The sequence below is a fragment of the Erythrolamprus reginae genome, unplaced genomic scaffold (assembly GCF_031021105.1).
Source record: "Erythrolamprus reginae isolate rEryReg1 unplaced genomic scaffold, rEryReg1.hap1 H_1, whole genome shotgun sequence".
NCBI classification, from domain to species: Eukaryota; Metazoa; Chordata; class Lepidosauria; order Squamata; family Dipsadidae; genus Erythrolamprus; species Erythrolamprus reginae.
The window spans coordinates 1,534,247-1,552,915 of NW_027248462.1; the positions used below are offsets into that span (position 1 = coordinate 1,534,247).

At 40.8% G+C, this 18,669-nt stretch overlaps 1 protein-coding gene across 2 annotated transcripts; it reads right to left on the reverse strand.

Annotated features, from left to right (window-relative positions):
• Positions 1–1,786: 1,786 nt before the first annotated feature.
• Positions 1,787–17,850, reverse strand: LOC139155321 (claudin-4-like). 2 transcript variants are annotated; one of them, XM_070730443.1, is made up of 3 exons: positions 17,780–17,847; positions 4,987–5,578; positions 1,787–4,744 (listed from the first exon to the last, which is right to left on the reverse strand). In XM_070730443.1, exon 3 carries the CDS (start codon positions 4,724–4,726, stop codon positions 4,082–4,084), a length of 645 nt encoding a protein of 214 aa, XP_070586544.1. In that variant the 5' UTR covers positions 4,727–4,744; positions 4,987–5,578; positions 17,780–17,847; the 3' UTR covers positions 1,787–4,081. The 2 variants fall into 2 exon arrangements, with proteins under 2 accessions (XP_070586544.1, XP_070586543.1); XM_070730442.1 differs by lacking the exon at positions 4,987–5,578 and having other exon boundaries at positions 17,780–17,850.
• Positions 17,851–18,669: the final 819 nt, after the last annotated feature.

Sequence of the window (18,669 nt, forward strand, 5' to 3'; positions counted from 1 at the left end):
AAGACTGAGTCAACCTTGAGCCTGGTGAGAGCTGAACTGCCAAATTGCAGCCAGCCAGCAGGCAGTCGAAGTAGTCAGCAGTACTGCACTCTAACTACTGTGTCGCCACAACTCAATTTTAGTAATTTGCAAGCTTCTTCCATTAAAACTAGATAGGGGGATACTTAATTCAATCTCCCATAAAATGATGATCTAAGTTATACAGCCGATACGTTCAACCCATGGCCATCGGTTGCATGCAACCCTGGACAGCTTGTAATGCAGCTCTATCAGATTGCAAGCCTTGAACATTTCTATGTGGTTTTTACAGGTATTGTCATATATTATGCTCTTTGCTTTATACAGCAAAAGGTTAGGCACTCTTGCTATACAGTTTAGTACATATTTATGCTAAACCCATTTCTCTTGCAGAGATGAGACTTGGAATTAAGAGAGAGCTTTGCCTCATATTGAATCTCCATCAGGCTTCTTCAATCTGAATCTCTCTAGATGCCTGATAGATAATATTTAGGTATTCTGGAAGGAGTTCAACAAAAGATTATAGAAACTCAATATAGTGTTCCCTCGATGTTCGTGGGGGATGTGTTCCGAGGCCACCCGCGAAAGTCAAATTTCCGCAAAGTAGAGATGCGGAAGTAAATACACCATTTTTGGCTATGGACAGTCTCACAAGCCTTCCCTTAACACTTTAAACCCCTAAATAACCATTTCCCATTAACAACAATTTACTCACCATTATTACTGGTATTCACCATTGAATAAGGCACTTAGTAATCCTGATATTTATAAACATAATTATTTATTAACAATAATAATTTTTTTTGTTATTTATTTGCAAAAAATATTAATTTGGTGATGATGTCATCAGGCGGGAAAAACCGTGGAATAGAAAAAAAACCACGAAGTATTTTTTAATTAATATTTTTTTTAAAACCATGGTATAGGCTATTCGCGAAGTTTGAACCCGCGAAAATAGAGGGAACACTGTATTACTTTGATGGGTACAGTACAAAAACTGGGTGATGTATGAAAAAAAGGGGGCATAATGGCTCATCAGTTAAGATGCTGGAAAGTTAATTGCCCAGGTTTGAGACCTGTGCTCTGCATGGTGGGATGAGCTCCTCTATATGTAACAGTTCAAAAGCAGGCAAATGTGAGTAAATAGGTATCACTTGGGTGGGAAGTTAACAGCATTCCATGCACTTCAGCATGTAGTCATGCTGGCCACATAACCATGGAAGTGTCTTTAGACAATGCTGGCTTCCCCAGCTAAGAAATGGAGATGCCCACTGCCCACTAGAGTCTGAAATGACTGGACAGAGGAAACATTTACCTTTCCAAAAGATACATCTTTCGGTGAGAGTTCATGATATAACCTACAAATGTCTTCCCCCAAAACAGCGGTCTTCATGATATACCTTTCATCACCTCCAGCCTTTCCCCAATAATTGTGCTGGATGAGTAGAGCTATAGCCATAGGCAAACTGGTAGAAGATACATGATGCCATGACATCACAGTGCCACCCCACAAATTATATAATTTGATATAATTTGTATTGTTTAGGTGATATCATGATGAATGTGATGTCACTTTGTAGACATCCATGGTCATGAATGATTCCAAGGAAATAAAGATGGGTAAATACCATATGCGCTATCTAATGTAAGTGAAAGCATTTTCACAATTATATTACACATCATTTTTTGGGGCATCATGGTGGTTTATTATGAATTTTGCTCTTGTGAGACCGTATTATGCAAACTCAGCCACAGAGCACAGCAGATATGAACCTAGGCAATTGAAGTTTATTGAGTAAATAAAGCATGGATTAACATGTAAACATATTCAAGCTGGCCTCATGTGTTGTTCTAAAAGCTTGCTTACTTATGATATTCCGCAGCCATCTCCCATCAGATCAACCTCCATATTATGGATTTAAAAGTCTCATAATTCTCAGCAATGTCCATATTGCCTAAGAAATTCTGGGCATTCAAGTCACCATTTAACCCCAGAGTTAGTTAGTTAGTTAGTTAGTTAGTTAGTTAGTTAGCGATTGATTGATTTACTTATTTATTTATTGGATTTATATGCCGCCCCTCTCCGAAGACTCGGGGCGGCTAACAGCAATCATAAAACAGCGTACAATAATAATCCAATACTAAGAACGATTAAAAACGCATTAATATAAAAAACCAAACATACATAAAGACATACCATGCATAAAATTGTAAAGGCCTAGGGGGAAAGGGAATCTCAATTCCCCCATGCCTGGCAGCAGAGGTGGGTTTTAAGTAGCTTGCGAAAGGCAAGGAGGGTGGGGGCAATTCTAATCTCTGGGGGGAGTTGGTTCCAGAGGGCCGGGGCCACCACAGAGAAGGCTCTTCCCCTGGGTCCCGCCAAGCGGCATTGTTTAGTTGATGGGACCCGGAGAAGATCCACTCTGTGGGATCTAACTGGTCGCTGGGATTTGTTCAGCAGAAGGCGGTCCCTGAGATAATCTGGTCCAGTGCCATGAAGGGCTTTATAGGTCATAACCAACACTTTGAATTGTGACCGGAAACTGCATCGGCAACCAATGCAGACTGCGGAGTGTTGGTGTAACATGGGCATATTTGGGAAAGCCCATGATTGCTCTCGCAGCTGCATTCTGCACGATGTGAAGTTTCCAAACATTTTTCAAAGGTAGCCCCAGGTAGAGAGCGTTACAGTAGTCGAGCCTCGAGGGGATGAGGGCATGAGTGACTGTGAGTTAGGACAACTAGGCACATTCAAGTACTTAGTCTGAGCTCAGTGTGCATTCATAGACAACCAGTTTTTTTCTTCTCCATAATACAGAAACTCATTCCAATCTAATCAAAGTTCTACTGATTAGAATCAATCTCATTTAGTTCTTTGAGTTAAGTCAAGGTTGGTTGGGTGCTGCATTTAACTCTGCTGGCCTGGCTAGTGAGTAAGCTTCAGCTATCTAAGTTCATACAACACTCCTGTCATGTTTTTCAATTTTGGCGACTTTAAAGAACCGGATTTCAACATGGCTTGGCAGCCATGGCAATCTAAGTTCTCAAGGTTGAGAAATATTTTTCTAAATTGAAATCATGTAAATCCCATTATGACTTATCTGTGAACCCAGCAATAGCAACCACCACAACAAAGTGTATTTGTGGGAGGGTCCCCTTTCAACCATTCATCATTATATGGTTGGGCAAAGAAATGTAGTTGGTATGAATGTAGTACTCCCGCACCAGTCATTCATCCTGTTCCGCCCTTCTGCCATGCAAGCCTTTCTTCTTTGGGAATGCCCTATTGTGAGAAACTATCCACCCTCACCTTCAGATTCAATAAAATGAAAATAGTCACATGATAAATGCTTTGAGCCCATGACTGAAAAAAAATTTTTTTTTTCCAGTAGTAGATTCTCAGGTTAGCATCAGAGTTACACACACATACACACAAAAGGCAAAGGCAAACTGCTATATACAAAAGCATTAATTTTATTCAGGTTATATATATATATATATATATTTAAAAAGAGGAAAAAAAACTGGCTTTTGGTATGAAATGCATGCAAGAGCAATTGCAAAAAATTATAAACAACATGTCTAAAAGGCCACATTCCCTTTCTTCATAAAATACTGTACAACAAATCACAGCTTCAAAAACATAGATATATATAGAGAGTAACCATTTCCACCCCCCATCCCACATCATGCTATTGAACAGAATGTGATTTCTGAGCAATTACAGGCCATTGGGGATTGGGTAATGGAGGAGAGAGGGCAAGAACACCCAAAGGCATTTTTCGAAAACTACTTGAAAACAGGACATTGATTCAATACCTATCTACTTACACTAAATTCTTCTATCACAAATCAAAGGTTCTCTTCAAAAGAATAAATCTACTTAGTGGTAACAGTGAGAGAGAGGAAAAAATACTGCTGGGCCAGAAATGTTGGGAAATTGTGGAGCCGGACGCTCTGTTCTCCATAGAGATGTTCATTATGCAGTTCTGTTGCTCTCAGGGAAGCCACCTGTAATGAGCTTTCATGATGGCAACATCATCATCACAACGGCTTGACTCTCTTACACATAGTTCTTGCTGGGGTAATCGCTGCGGGGTTGAGAGACAGCAGATGTGTACCGAGCACTGTAGTTGTTGCTCTCTTTCTTGGGACAATTGCAGCACAGCAATCCTCCTCCCAGGATCATCAAAGCTGCCGCGGCCCAACCAAGGTAGAGGGATGAGCCCAGCTCTCTCTTCTGAGCCTCCACAATTAATGGGCTGTAGAACTCCCGGATGATAGTATTGGCTGACCAACAGACTGGGATGAGGCAAAGGATTCCTGCTGCCACAAAGATGGCCCCAGCGACAATGATGATACGTGCCTTGGCATCCTCGTCCTCCACACAGTTGGTGCATTTGGCACCCACAATGCAAACCATCAGGCCGAAGAGGGCCAGAAGCACGCTGATGACCATGAGAGCCCGGGCGGCTTGCATATCTTGAGGGAGAGCCAGCATGGAGTCATAGACTTTGCATTGCATCTGGCCAGTGCTCTGCACCACACAGTTCATCCACAGCCCTTCCCAAGTGGTCTGGGCTGTCACAATGTTGATGCCGATGAAAGCCGTCACTTTCCACATAGGCAAGGCGCACGTGATGATGGCCCCAATCCAGCCCACTACAGACAGGGCCATGCCCATGATTTGAAAAGCAGCTGACACCATAATTCAAGGTAGGCAGTCCTGGAGAGAAATAACAATGTACCATAAAAATTATGTGAAATGTTACCATAATGTAACAGTGCACCAAATCACTACATTTAATATTTGCCAAGGATGCAGCTAGAACCATCCATGGATTTCCCACCACTTTGAAACAGGAAACACATAGAGCCTTTAACAGGAATCCAAAATGATCTCATGCAAACAAAGAGGAAAAAACCCCAGGAAAATTCATTCAAATTTATTTTCAGGATGTAACCTACCTTGTTTGCATCTAATGCGAGGGCTGTGCGGGGTTCCTTGGTGCTTTCTGGGCTTGCTTGTTTTCTTGCAGACCTTTCATTACCCTAACTAGGTAATATCATCAGTGCAAGCACTGGGAGCTCTAGTTGCCCAGTCAAATCTGTCATTTTGATGTCACTGACTCTCCCACCCCACAAATTTGCAATCACTGTCTCTTACAGTTTGTTAACTGTTAGCCCCCCTAAAAAGTACTTCAGTTCTGCTGTAGGGACCAAGCCATGCTTCCTTTGGCACCTACGGTTTTCTCTATACAGTATCTGATCCACCCAGTCACATGACACACCCCAGCCATGCCTACCCAGGTTTTGTGGCTCCCGGTGTTTTGTTTTCTGTGGGAAATGGGTCTGTCTGTCTGTCTGTCTGTCTCTGTGTCCTCTCTCTCTCTATTTCTGTCTCTTCTCTCTCTCTGTGTGTGTGCCTCTTCTCTCTTTCTCTCCTCTCTCCCTCCCTCCCTCTCTCTCTCTGTATGTGTATATGTATGTGTCTTCTCTCTCTCTTGACCCTGGAGGAGGGTGGTGGGAATCTGACGTCCGGAGAGATGCTCTAAGAACCCTAAAAAAAAAAAAACCCCAACAAGTGAGTGCATGTTTTGTGAAGCAGTCTCCTTCCCAGCCATTCTGCATCCATGTGCAAGAGGAGGTTTCTGCAAGAATACGTATTTGGGTATAAAATACAGTTCTTCCCCTTTGAATGTCTATATGCCTTTCTCTCTCTCTCTCTCTGTGTGTGTGTGTGTGTGTGTTTGCACAAGAACAGACTGAATAATATAACTTGTCCATGCAGGTGCAAGGCTTTTTGCACTAAGGGTCCAGCCATCACCACCATTAGGACTACAGCTCTTTCATTTCTCTTCCGCAACTGGAGGACAAGGAGCCGCAGCATAGGGATGAAAGAGCCACATGTAGTTCTGGTTATCAATACCCAGTGCAGAGTCTCCTGCTTGGGTGGGGGTTGGACTAGATGACCTGCAAGGTTGTTAGTACATATCTGTACCTAATCTGTAAATCCAGGTTAAAAAAAGAGTCCTTGCTCTAATCCAGTAAAGTTTCCTTGTGGCAAACCTTTGAGAAGTTAGAACAGTATTTCCCAACCATGGCAACTTTAAGATAGGTGGACCATCTCCCAGGATTCCCCAGGCAGTAGCATACTGGGGTGGGGGAGAGTAATATTTGGAGTTGAAGTCCACCTATCTTAAAATTGCTAAGGTTGAAAAACATTGCTCTAGACAAACATAATAAAAATGAAGACAGTTAATCTAAACTTCAGACAAACAAAAAGAGGTCATAAGAGCCAACCATCATTGGAAGTTACAGAGCCCATTGTGCTGATATTACAGACTCCCTATTGCAGAGCCGGTTTTCCCCGGCCAACCTTCCCCCATCTCCCACCCTGTAGTAAGGATTATCTGTGTACTTGCTCCCCACGCAAACTCTTAAGAATTCCTCACTCATCCCATTGCTTGCCCATTATAGGGCTTAAATATTAGGTGAAGGTAAAGGGACTCCTTTTAAAAATAGTATTTATTCTCCAAATTCCAGACTGCTTTTTTCGTCCCACGAAATAGGACAGTGATGGCAAACCTTTTTTTGCTCAGGTGCCAAAAGGGTGTATGTGCACGAGATAGCATGTGTGCATGTGCCTACACTGATAATGCAATGTCTACCCCTCTGTGCATGTATGCTTCCCCTGGCATGCACACAATCCCACCCCCACCCTGCTCATGTGCACAGGCTTCTGTGAAGCCTTCAGACTTCTGGTGGGCCCGCTGGGCTGTTTTTCGCTCTCCCCAGGGTTCAGGAAAGCCTCCTGAAGCTTGGGGAGAATGAAAAATGGCCAAACGGAAATTTGGAAATGAACTTCCAGTTGGGCCATTTTTCACCATCCTCAGACTTCCCTGGAGATGGTGAAAAATGCCTCCAAATCAGCTGGCCAGCACGCATATGTGCGCTGGAGCTGACATAGGGCAATGCTTTGCGTGCCCTCAGATATGGCTTGGCATACCATCTGTGGCACGTATGCCAGAAGTTCATCATCATTGGAATAGAACATCTAAAATAAATAAGGAAGTGGAGAGTTCTTTCCTTGCTCCCTGGAGATTGATTCTTGACCCAGTTGGTTCTGGTTAAAAGCTGGGTAGCTGGTAGGCATTTTGCAAGTCTGGAAAATATAACTGATAAAACTTTTCTGTGGCAACCAAACCATGAAAGGATCCCCCCCCCCCCCCCAGCATTGGTGTAAGTAGTCCCATTCTGACAATATGCCCTTGACAGAAGGAACCATTGCTTGTTCACAGGGAGGACATTTTATATGTAAATGATCTCACAATGCAGTTTTGGGCATCCTTGACTTAAGAAAAGATGTTAAGTTAGAGGAGACAAAGTTAGAATATCCAGAAGCTGCATTCAACCCCCAGGTTCTTAGGTGTACATGTGTTTTATAATTGTTTCTAGATGTTTATTTATGGTAATTGTGTTGTTGGGACATGGAGGCAGTTAAGCCATGTATAGTATGCCACCTGGAGCCACTTGGATTGCAAGTTCTATGTTTCTAAGTTAAATAAATAGCCTTAGTCGCATAAAGCCACAATGGTATTTAAAACTGTGGCTTGGAAAGTCCTCCTTTCAAGTCCTTCCAGCTCAGCATGGGAATTCACTAGTCACTCTATCACTCAGCCCAACTTACCTTACTGGTTTGTTGTTATGGAAAAATTGGAGGAGGCTACGCTATGCATAATGTTGCTTGAGCTCCCAAAGGAAAGGAGGGGTATGAGGAGTGATGTGAGAAAGAAATGTATAACAATTGGCTCAATGGGTGCCATTGCCACCATTAGGCTCCAAACCACCAAATAACTGAATGGCACTCTACGTATTGTGGCCGGGAATTCTTGCTCTCAAAATTCCTGAAAAATTACCAGTCACCTTCTGTGGCCCTACGCAAGCTGACTACAGTACCTGTCAATTCAAAAGTAAATCTATCAATGATGAAGATTAATGGCTGAGTCAAATGGGATTTGAACTTAGTTTTCCCAGTTACAACGGCAACGTTTTAACCATTACCAAATAAAGCTTAGACATTTCACTGTAAAACTATAACCTGCAAAAATTGGGGTTTGACCCATGCCCTATAAAGCCATTGTTCTACCATTCTTTGAGCAGATCCTGTGCTCCAATTCAGCAATTTGCCTCCCCTTTAATTTGCAAATGAATCTGTAATTGCATCCTAGTTACAAATTCTGCTTTTTAAATTCTCCCACCACCCAGCCAAGCCAAAAATTTAAATCAAGCTTATAGCTCTCCTTTAGAGATGCAGAATAAATCAGAATCTGATACTTGAGATGCAATTGCAAACTAAAATGTTTTTAAAAGTCAGATCATGAAAGAAATTAGGGTATATGTGAATACTGTACAAGAGTTTCCATCACAATATCATTCTCATTTCTCTGAATTTGCATTATGTTCTACAACTGATGATTTAAAAAGCTAATTTTGTCATTTTGCCAAGTATCTATTAAATTCTTCAAGACTATGCTCACACTTTCACCATGAATCATGCTGTCTCCCAATCATGTCCAAATTACCAAATAGCTATCAGTATACAGTATTTACAAGAGTTTATGAGGTAACCCATTTCCTGATTTTCAAACATCCTGCTTGATTAATTGTTTTGGAAAAGTAAAATATATTTTGCATGAGTCTTATTCAATATTTTTGGTACTAATTTTGATTAAGCTTAGTAGTTGGTTTTTTTGCTAGTTTTTCAAGTTTATCCACCACCTGATGACCTTTTTTTTGGCCAAGAAGTGATTTCCAGTGATCTCCCTACAGTAAAGCTCAGAAAGAGTGACTGGCCAAAAGTTACGCAATTAGTTTCATTCCTATGGAAGAATTAGAACTCATGTATTCCTGCTCCTGGTCCAGCATTTTTATTAACTGTAATTCTTTAGCTATAAGAATTGCAAAATTCTAGACCTTGGTCAGTTTTAATTCAGAAATGATTTTTTCCTCCACTACAGTCTTAGGATCTCAAACTATGTAGGTCATGGGTTTGCTACAAATGGAGATTTGAGATATGATATTTGAATATTTTGCTATCATCAATGACCAAGTGGGAAAGAGTAATTAACACCTGCTGCAATTGTTAACAAAAGAAAATGGAGAGATCACAAGGTTTATGCACAAATCGTGACTGCTAACTCACCATGGCAGATGTCATATGTGATACCAATGTCATTTAGACTTATATACTGCTTCATGTTGCTTTACAACCCTCTTCATGGTGTTTTACAGCCCTACAATGTTGGCATATGCCTTTAACAATCTGGTCCTCATTTTACCAACATCAGAAAGATGGAAGGCTGGATCAACCTTGAGCCTGGTGAGCATCAAACTGCTGACAACATGCAGAAAGCAGAAGTAGCCTGGAATACTGCATTCTAGCCACTGGACCACCACAACTCATAGGAATAGGAAGCAAAGGCCAAACCAAACTTGGAGTCATTTACTTAAATGGGCAGGGAAGGAAGTCAGGTGGCTGAATCTTTTTTTTTTCCCCTGGAGGAAAATTTGTTTTGGTTTTTTAAAAGATGATGTTGACATTTGACTCAGGAAAATCAGCCCAAGCCTGACTCAGCCTAAAAGTGGTTTGGCTTCAAATACAAGGGTTACCCCAACTCATCACTCAAACAATTGTTCCAAGTCCAGCTCAGGCACTTGATTTATTTTTCCCCCCTTTCTTTATCTCATCTTGAGTTCAACTCTTTCCCCAATTAGTCATGTACTTAGAATATAAATGGCTTTTGTGCAATTAGTTTCTTTCCCCCTTTGATTGCAACAGGTCAAAGATAGTTGTACTATAGGCTGTCTCAGTAGCTGAATCATCCCTAGTGCCCTCAGGGCTGTATGGGAGTCATCTGGAGTTGGTTGGCAACATTAAGCAGAGGAAATAACAGGTATCTGTTAACTGTTGACCTAGTTGTTAGACAGGAGATACATTCCCAGCCAGGGGCTTTCTCCTTTTCCTTTCTTAAGAATATTCAATCCTGCTTCCAAACTGGTCCCTCAGCCCTAAAGCCTCATCCACCCAGTGTCCTCATATACATAATTGGTTTAGTTTGGGCTTAATAATGTACTACTATGTACTACAATTATCGGCTGAATATGTTCTGTGAGAAATGATACATAATAATAATATTCCGGAAAGGTAAAAGAGAGAGAAAGAGGGAATAGAGAAGAATTGGAAGGAAATAGAAGGGGGGAAAGACTAGAGGTAACGATGGAAAAAAGAAGAGAGGTAGCAGAGAGATGAATGAATGGAGGGAAAGAAGAGGAGGAGAGAAGGAATGAGAAAGTAGGAAGAGGAGAGAAGGTAGAGATGGGGAGTGCGAAAGACAGATTGATGAAAAGGAGCTGAAATTGGTACAAAAACAGGATATTGATTTATGATTGATTGATTGATTTAAAATGCATGTACATGTATGTTATTGATATATTTCAAGGTATGTGTATACTGATACATGGACTGAGTGGTGGAGAAAAATGAAATATATTCTCTGAACCCAAACTGGGGTTTATTCAAAAACCAATATTAAACAAAGCAAGGCTTAGCCTATTGTATAAACCCAGTCTCATCAATCCTAGGCAAATTGTGCTATAGCAGGCTGTTGAAACCAAAATCAAAGAGCAAGGGAGGAGAAAAAATTAGTTTTGCCTCACATTTTGTCTCACCATTGTGCCTACCGTCTCTGTCCTACTGTTCTATTGTCCTCTTTTATCATTACTTTTTATTTACATTGTGTTTATACAAACCACTATCCTATATATGTTTGACAAATAAAATAAATACCGTAAATAAATTTTAATTTGTCATGAAGAATATGAATCTTAAGGGAATAATTCTTCTAGCCAAGCATCTTTAAGGTGTGTTGGTCGTAATTCTTAAGATCACCTGGCTGATGATGTTTATTGCTGAACACTTCAATATGACACTAAGTGAAGGAAAACCTGATTAAAACCAAGCCTGTTCTCAAAACCCTTTTGTTCTGCATCTCCATATTGTCTGTTGTTGAGTTTTGTCTTGCTTTTGACATTGGTATCAAGTTGTCACAGCTGTGGGATGTAGAGAAAAAAAGAAGAGATCCTGTGAGCCAAAAGCCCTTCCCTATGCTACTGTGCAAGAATGACTCACCCAAATTTTTTAAAAAACCACAATTTTTATACGCCAGGAAAAATAATATTGGAGGAAGGCCATGAGTTGAATGACCTTTCTAGGATTAAGTCACAGAGGTAGGATTCAACAGGTTCCAATGAGTTCTGTAGAACTGGTAGTGGAAACTTTGAGTAGTTTGGAGAACCGGTAAATACCAACTCTGATTGGCCCCACCCCGTCTATTCTCTGCCTCCTGAATCTCAGCTGATTGGGAAGAAATGGGGATTTTGTAGTATCCATCCCCTGCCATGCCCACCAAGCCACACCCACAGAACCGGTAGTAAAAAAAATTGTAATCCCACCACTAATAAGGGTGGATAACAAATTCTTCCTGGTAATCTATGCAAATGACATTCCTAGAAAAGTGTAGTACAAGTATCCAAAATGAATAGTACTGGGAGTGGACCAATGGAGACTTTTATTTGACTTTAAAGCTGCCATATTTTATCTGGTTTAGTGCATTCTTCATATGCTTAAATAATAAAATTCAAGGGCTAATGTCTAGAAGCTCCACACGCCCATCCAAGCAAGTGAACCCTAGGCCTGAAACACTTTCTAAATATAAAATGTAAGAGAAACTACAACGGATAGTTCTCATATTTCATTTGGCAGTACAATTAATTTCAGATGAAATGAAGAGAACAGGGGGGGGGAGATTTGGGCTAGAAAACAAAAATAACTCCACCTTAAAATGTCTACCTTTTGTTTTTGGTCTTTTACAAAACTGACCACTCCAACCCCCCCCCCCCCCCAAAAAAAAACCCTTTTCCTGCATGATGTGGACAAATGTACATATTTAAACAAGCCTTTGGATAAGATATCCTTGAACCTTGAAATGTTAAAACTAACGGATATCTACAAATATTCTCCTTTATTACCAACAAAGATCTACAATGTCAACTTCATTTGCTGTATCCCCTTATGGCAAGCTATTGGCAGTGTCTAATTAAAGCAAAATCCTTTAGAAGCATAGAAGTCTGACGGCAGAAAAAGACCTCATGGTCCATCTAGTCTGCCCTTATACTATTTCCTGTATTTTATCTTACAATGGATATATGTTTATCCCAGGCATGTTTAAATTTGGTTACTGTGGATTTACCAACCACGTCTGCTGGAAGTTTGTTCCAAGGATCTACTACTCTTTCAGTAAAATAATATTTTCTCATGTTGCCTTTGATCTTTCCCCCAACTAACTTCAGATTGTGTCCCCTTGTTCTTGTGTTCACTTTCCTATTAAAAACACTTCCCTCCTGAACCCTATTTAACCCTTTAACATATTTAAATGTTTCGATCATGTCCCCCCTTTTCCTTCTGTCTTCCAGACTATACAGATTGAGTTCATTAAGTCTTTCCTGATACGTTTTATACTTAAGACCTTCCACCATTCTTGTAGCCCGTCTCTGGACCCGTTCAATTTTGTCAATATCTTTTTGTTTGAGTGATTATGTTTTGTTTGAGTGATTATCCTAATTATTTTCTTTGTTTCGAGGCTTGCAACCCATGGGCAGGACAAAGAGCACCCCAAGATTAGGTTGACCCAAATCAATGGGCGGAAGGAATGACCCTGGGTTTTAATTATTATTTTTTTCCAAAACTGAGATTGGAAATGAGCAGCTGAGGAGCTCTGTGAAGTGAATGATTTCCATTGCTGTCTGTTATTATTTTTGAGCCCTTGACAAAGATTTGCAACTGGGCTACTTTATCAATGAAAATCACTGGTGCATATTAAAACAGTTTGTTTTATTTTTATAAAGAATAGGAAAAGAACATAAATAGATTGTATCGTTGAAGGTTTATGCTCCGTGGGTGAAAAGACCAATAACATTCCTGCTTTGTTTCAGTGATACTGCTATCTATCAGACCAGCATTTCTCAATCTTGGTGGCTTACAGATATATGGACTTCAATTCCAAAAATTCATGGCTGGCTGAGAAATTCTGAAAGTTGAAGTCCACACAACCGCCAATGTTGAGAAACACTGTTCTAGACAGTATCTTGCACCTCATCAGACGTGGTGATGGTGAAGAGTTGCTGCATACTTTGGTCTGATTGCAACATTATCTATGTGTTTATAGACCTCTGTGTACATAAGCAGTCCTTAAAATCTGTAAAATAATCTAAAGCCAGAGAGGAGTTTCATATACATCATCAAGTTTTCTCTCTGGTCAAAATTAACTTGGTGACAGCACATGCAAATGCAGTTTCCTGAGCAATGATACAAAAAGTTATTTGCCCCAGTTTTCTTCCAGGAACTTTTTTGTTTACTCATCAGCCCTATCCAAGTCCTAAACAGAGCTAACACTGCTGCTTGACTTCCAAGAACAGCTGAAGTCCACTACGGGCTGTATCTGCTCTGGCTGTTTACATACTGAAATGATTCCTCCTAGTGATTATATATGTGTATATTAATGTGCAGGTGACCCTCAATTTACAACCATTCAGAGTTATGACAGTGCTGAGAACTTATTTACAACTGGTCCTCACACTTATGACATCTCAGTGTACCTATAATCATGTTATTGCCATTTGTGGCTTACCTGGGAGCTCCTCACACATAAAGTCAATTGGAGAATGCAGATTTGCTTACTACAAAAACAAAAGGTAGCAAAATTGGTTGCAACTCACTTAACAAATGCATCACTTAGCAATGGAAGTTCTGGTTCCAACTGTGGTTATAAGTGGAGGACTCCCCGTATTTGAGATTTCTCTTGTCTCTATATCACTGAGCTTTTTTATTGTTTTATCTGCTGTGTCTTTATGTTTGTTTCATGTTTCTCAATTTTGTAAGCTATCCGGAATGTAACTGTGTGGGTGACTATAAAAAACTCTTATCATCACTCAAAAGCATTTTGTGTACGTATAATTCATCTCCCACAGGTATAGCAATGCAATTATATTATATTCTTCACCCCTCCATGCCCAGGTCACTTATATTGATTCTCAAGAAATAACTTCTACAAAGTTACTTCTTGGCAAACCAAACTCCTTCTTAATTCTAATCCTAGCTGTGGAAAGTAGATGTGTTTGGCAGAAAAGATACACATATTTACAATCTTCTCACTTTCCCTTCTCCCTAGGCTGAAATTCACCAGTCATACTCCAGATATGTTGCAATTTCTTCCAATTGTTGGAAGGGAGGAGAGCCATGTTAGACCATGGCAGCACAAAGTCTGGAATCTGGAAGCACTAACATACTTGGTTAAAAAGCACAAGCTTTCATTAAGCACATAAAGTTTCTTCCACAGATATTTTCCAAAATGGAAAAATGTGAGAAGTATAAAGGCAAGCAGACATTTATAAGACAAGTTAAAGAGCTCAAAATATAGGAATTCCCTGTTTTAAATTATGAGAAGCTTGTAAATTATGAGAAGAAACTGAATGCTGTCTACCCAGAAGATGACAGCTGCTGGCTGTGTTCCCACAACGTGCATAAACCCACAGTTAATTGAACAATGATTTATGCAATTAATCTTATTTCTGGATTCATGAACAGTACCATGAGCTAATCACAGGGGTTTCAATTTTCACAACATACTATTTTACAAACTGGTTGGCTAACTTATGCCTCAATGTGTCGTGTCAACATAACCACTGGTTTTGCCATTGTATCCTATTTATACCTGACCTTGTCTTTGGGAACTCAGTGACGTATACACAGGTATTTTCCTTTCTTAACAATAACTGTGTAGTAAACTGGTAAGCCAGAGTTAACTATGCTGGTTATTTAGTGCTTAGTATTTAAATGGAGACTTGAACCATGGACCAAAACCAGTCTCTTAATTACTGTTTCATATTGTCTCTCAATTTCAGGAGATCAGTTTAATAGTCAATGCAAAATTCTATTAAGGCTACAAGATTGTATCATTTTACATCATGGTCGCAGGATCAGTTCTACGTCATCTCTTTTTGTTTGCAAGTAGAATGGCATCCCATTGTACTTATCCAATCTATGAGCAAGATCAATTGTTTAAAAAAAACTAAAATCAAATTCAGAATTAGAATGGTTAAAGCTCATTCAAGCTCATTGGTTAAAACTCATTCAACAGATTAAACCATCTCATTTAGTCTTTAAAAAGTCCTGGTTACAACAGCCAGTAATATCATCTTTGTAACCATTGCTTGCAACAAAGAGACATAGTCAGCATCCTTCCTTGAAGAAAAAGTCTAGTTCAGTTAGGAGGGGCTGTTATTTCTGATGGGAAGAACTTTACTGCTATACAGAGGCACTGGGCCAAGTCTTCTATTTAGCTTAGGATTCAGAGGCAGGATGGCTATTCAGACAGGTGTGCCATCAAGGCTATAGGTGTATAGGAATTCACCTGTTGGAATACTTCTGTATAACACTTAATAGAAGAGTTTATGCTTTTAAAATCCCAGCTAACACCATTTGTAGGAAACAGAGAAACTGTAAAACAGAAAAAGAGTTTTATTAATCTAGATGATACGTTAATATATTTTACTAGTCCATGTATGATATGATATACTCTACATAAATAACTGCAAAACGACTCGGAATTTTTTTTTGGGACTCTGAAATATTTGAGAAGAATCAATGCATTTGTTCCCTGGAAGTTTATACTTTGTGTTCCATCTCCAACTTAGTCTCAGAAAAAGATTCACTTTCCTAAACCATCTCTACAGTCCACTTCAAACAGGCACATGAAGCGCAATTGCAAGATGCACTTAGCCAGAATTCAGTTTACTCAATTAAATCCTTAAAAAAAATATTAACCGGACATAGTTTTTCACAATGGGTTGTGCAAATACAAGAGAAGTTCCCCGAAAAATGAGCTCCAGCATAAGTCTGAGGCTAAAAAGATTGAATTTCTGGTTTAGGTGATCCATTCAAATTCGATCTTGCATCATTATCCTGGGACACGTATATTTGCCTTTATTTATTTATTTGTTAGATTTCTAAACCGCCCAACTCCTTATGGACTCTGGGCAGCGAGTGCAAATACAGCAGGTAGGGATTGATCCTGGTCTTTGTTTTTCCAGATTTATTCAGGTTAAGTTATTTATTGCTTGTACCCTTGTAGCCGAGGCAACTAAAGAAATACTCAAGATTTCACCCTTAGGTTTGCGCATCCTTTTCTTAGGGCGGGAAGGACATAATTATTTACAGAGAGTTAAGGGAACCTTCGCCAACCGCCACCCCGATCTCACTATGTTCAACTACCCAACTTTCAAGGCAAAAGGGACACGCGGTCACTGAGTGGTTACGCTCCAGAGAACAAAGGTTTCCCCCCTCCGGGTGATTTCGGGCGGGGCTCAGGTGGGGGCGACGACAAGAGGGCGGGGAAGCCCGGCGGGCTTTTTCCTTGCCCTTCAACCGAAACTCGCCCCCTCCCCCCCATCTCGAGGGCGAAAGGGATTTTTTTCTTTCTTTCTGCAAAACTAACGCGCGCCATCAAAACTTCAGGGCGCCACCCAACTCTCGCCCGGATCAAGAGAGGGGGTGGTGGTGGTGAGAAAACCGCGTTGAGCCAGCGTTTTACGCAACTCTCCACCGCACGATCACCAGTACACCTGTTGTTTCTCATTCTTAAAGAAAGAAAGGGGGAGAGGAAAGGAATAAAGGAAAAGAATATTTTCTCCTCCTATTACTTCTACCTTGCATTATTCCCTCTTTATGGCAGGATCTTAAAAGACAAGAAAAAGGAAAGAGAAAAGAAAAGGCGCGGGGGCGGGCGGGTATTCAGGATTGTCCGAAACCCACCGTTTGGGATTAAAATAGTTGTTTATACAATAGGAAGAAGATCGCTTGAGTTTCAATTCCCGAATCTCGGCGGCTGCATGGTTTTTTTCCGGGATACAGTACTTTTTATTATCTTGAATATTGCTAGCCACCCAGAGCCATGAATTAAGAGATTGGAAGCAATATAAATCCAACAGGCATATGAAGCAAATAAATGAATGAATGAATGAAGATGACCGTATTCAATACGGTTGGTTAGAACTTGGGGTTAACTCCCTCTCCCACTAAGTACATTTGGGATAAGGAAAAACCAACCCAGACCTGTTAGGCATCGCGCGCCTGAGCGCTCCCTGACTCAAAACAGCAGGTTGTCCCAAACGCTCCGCTAGTAACACGAGGCTCTTCTAAGCTGGAACTAAAAACAGGTGTCGGGTTCGAGTCTCCCTCGCTTCCTCTAAAGCCTCTTAATATTGGGGGACACGACAAAGGTGTCTTGGCGCCACTTCGACACACACCAAACGCTGCCCCTGACCCACAAGTTTTCAAGACTGATAAAACTCAGTTTTCATATCGCTGGACGATCGCCACCGTTGCAGTATACAATTGCGAGCTATCGTACATATATATTTAAATGCTCCTATTTGTATATCCCAGTGTTGGCGATCTTCTAGGGATATAAAAGCTGAGTTTTATCTGTCTTGAAAACTTGTGGATCAGGGGCAGCGTTTGGTCTGTGTAAAAATATGTGTGTGTGTGTGTGTCTGTGTATACCTGTATATATATATATATATATCCCGTTCACATCATAAAAGCCAAGTATTCCGTTTCCCTCACCCAATAGCTGATTCTTACCTGTTCAGTTAGAAGATAAAAGTTTCAAGTTCGTTTCCACCGCCGGATAGGACGCTGCAAAGGATAAATACACGCACCTTTCTATATGGGGCCGGCTATATACTCCTCTCGTTCCCCTCATCCCTCCCTAAACCACACCCCTCCCATCCTATGATGACATCACCGGCAGGTGAAACTGGCGACCTGGGACAGGAAGCAAGAGAAGAAACAAGACCCCAAAGCGAACGAGAGGAGCGGGGGTAGGTGGGGATATCGGCTGCTTAGGTGCAACATGCTTGGACTAGTATTGCGGTTTCTCACGTTGACTGGTCGAAGGACGAATCCCGGGCTTCAGCGGAGCTTGCCAAAACCTCGCAGGGCGAGATTAAAAAAGGATAAGTGACTAGTCAGTAGGTACGTTTCTAGGAACTAGTTTCGCGCTGAATCAGAACGTCCTCATTTTTCTTTGCAGGAAAACAGCGAGTATCTTTATTGATAAGCCGAAGTTAAGCAAGACATGACCGCACGAGGTTAATATGGCCACTCTGAACCTCGGGAGTTCTTACAAATGGGTTTGGGGTGCTCTTCTTCCTTTGAGATGACTTCTGCTCTTTATCTGTGTCTGCCTGCCTGCCCGCCCACCCGTCAGTCCATCCATCCATCCATCCATCCATCCATCCATCCATCCATCCATGATCCATCCATCTATCCTCCATCCATAAAATCAGAAGTCTGACCACACCTTTTCCAACTAGCAAATGTTAATGAAAGATATAGGTTTTCATGAATTGCAGCTTGCAATACTTTAATTAATACTACGGGTGAAATTCAGAAGGTTCGGATAGGTTGTATAGAACAGGTGGCAGCCATTATGCACAGTTCAGAAAAAGTGCCATAGGAACTTCCTGATT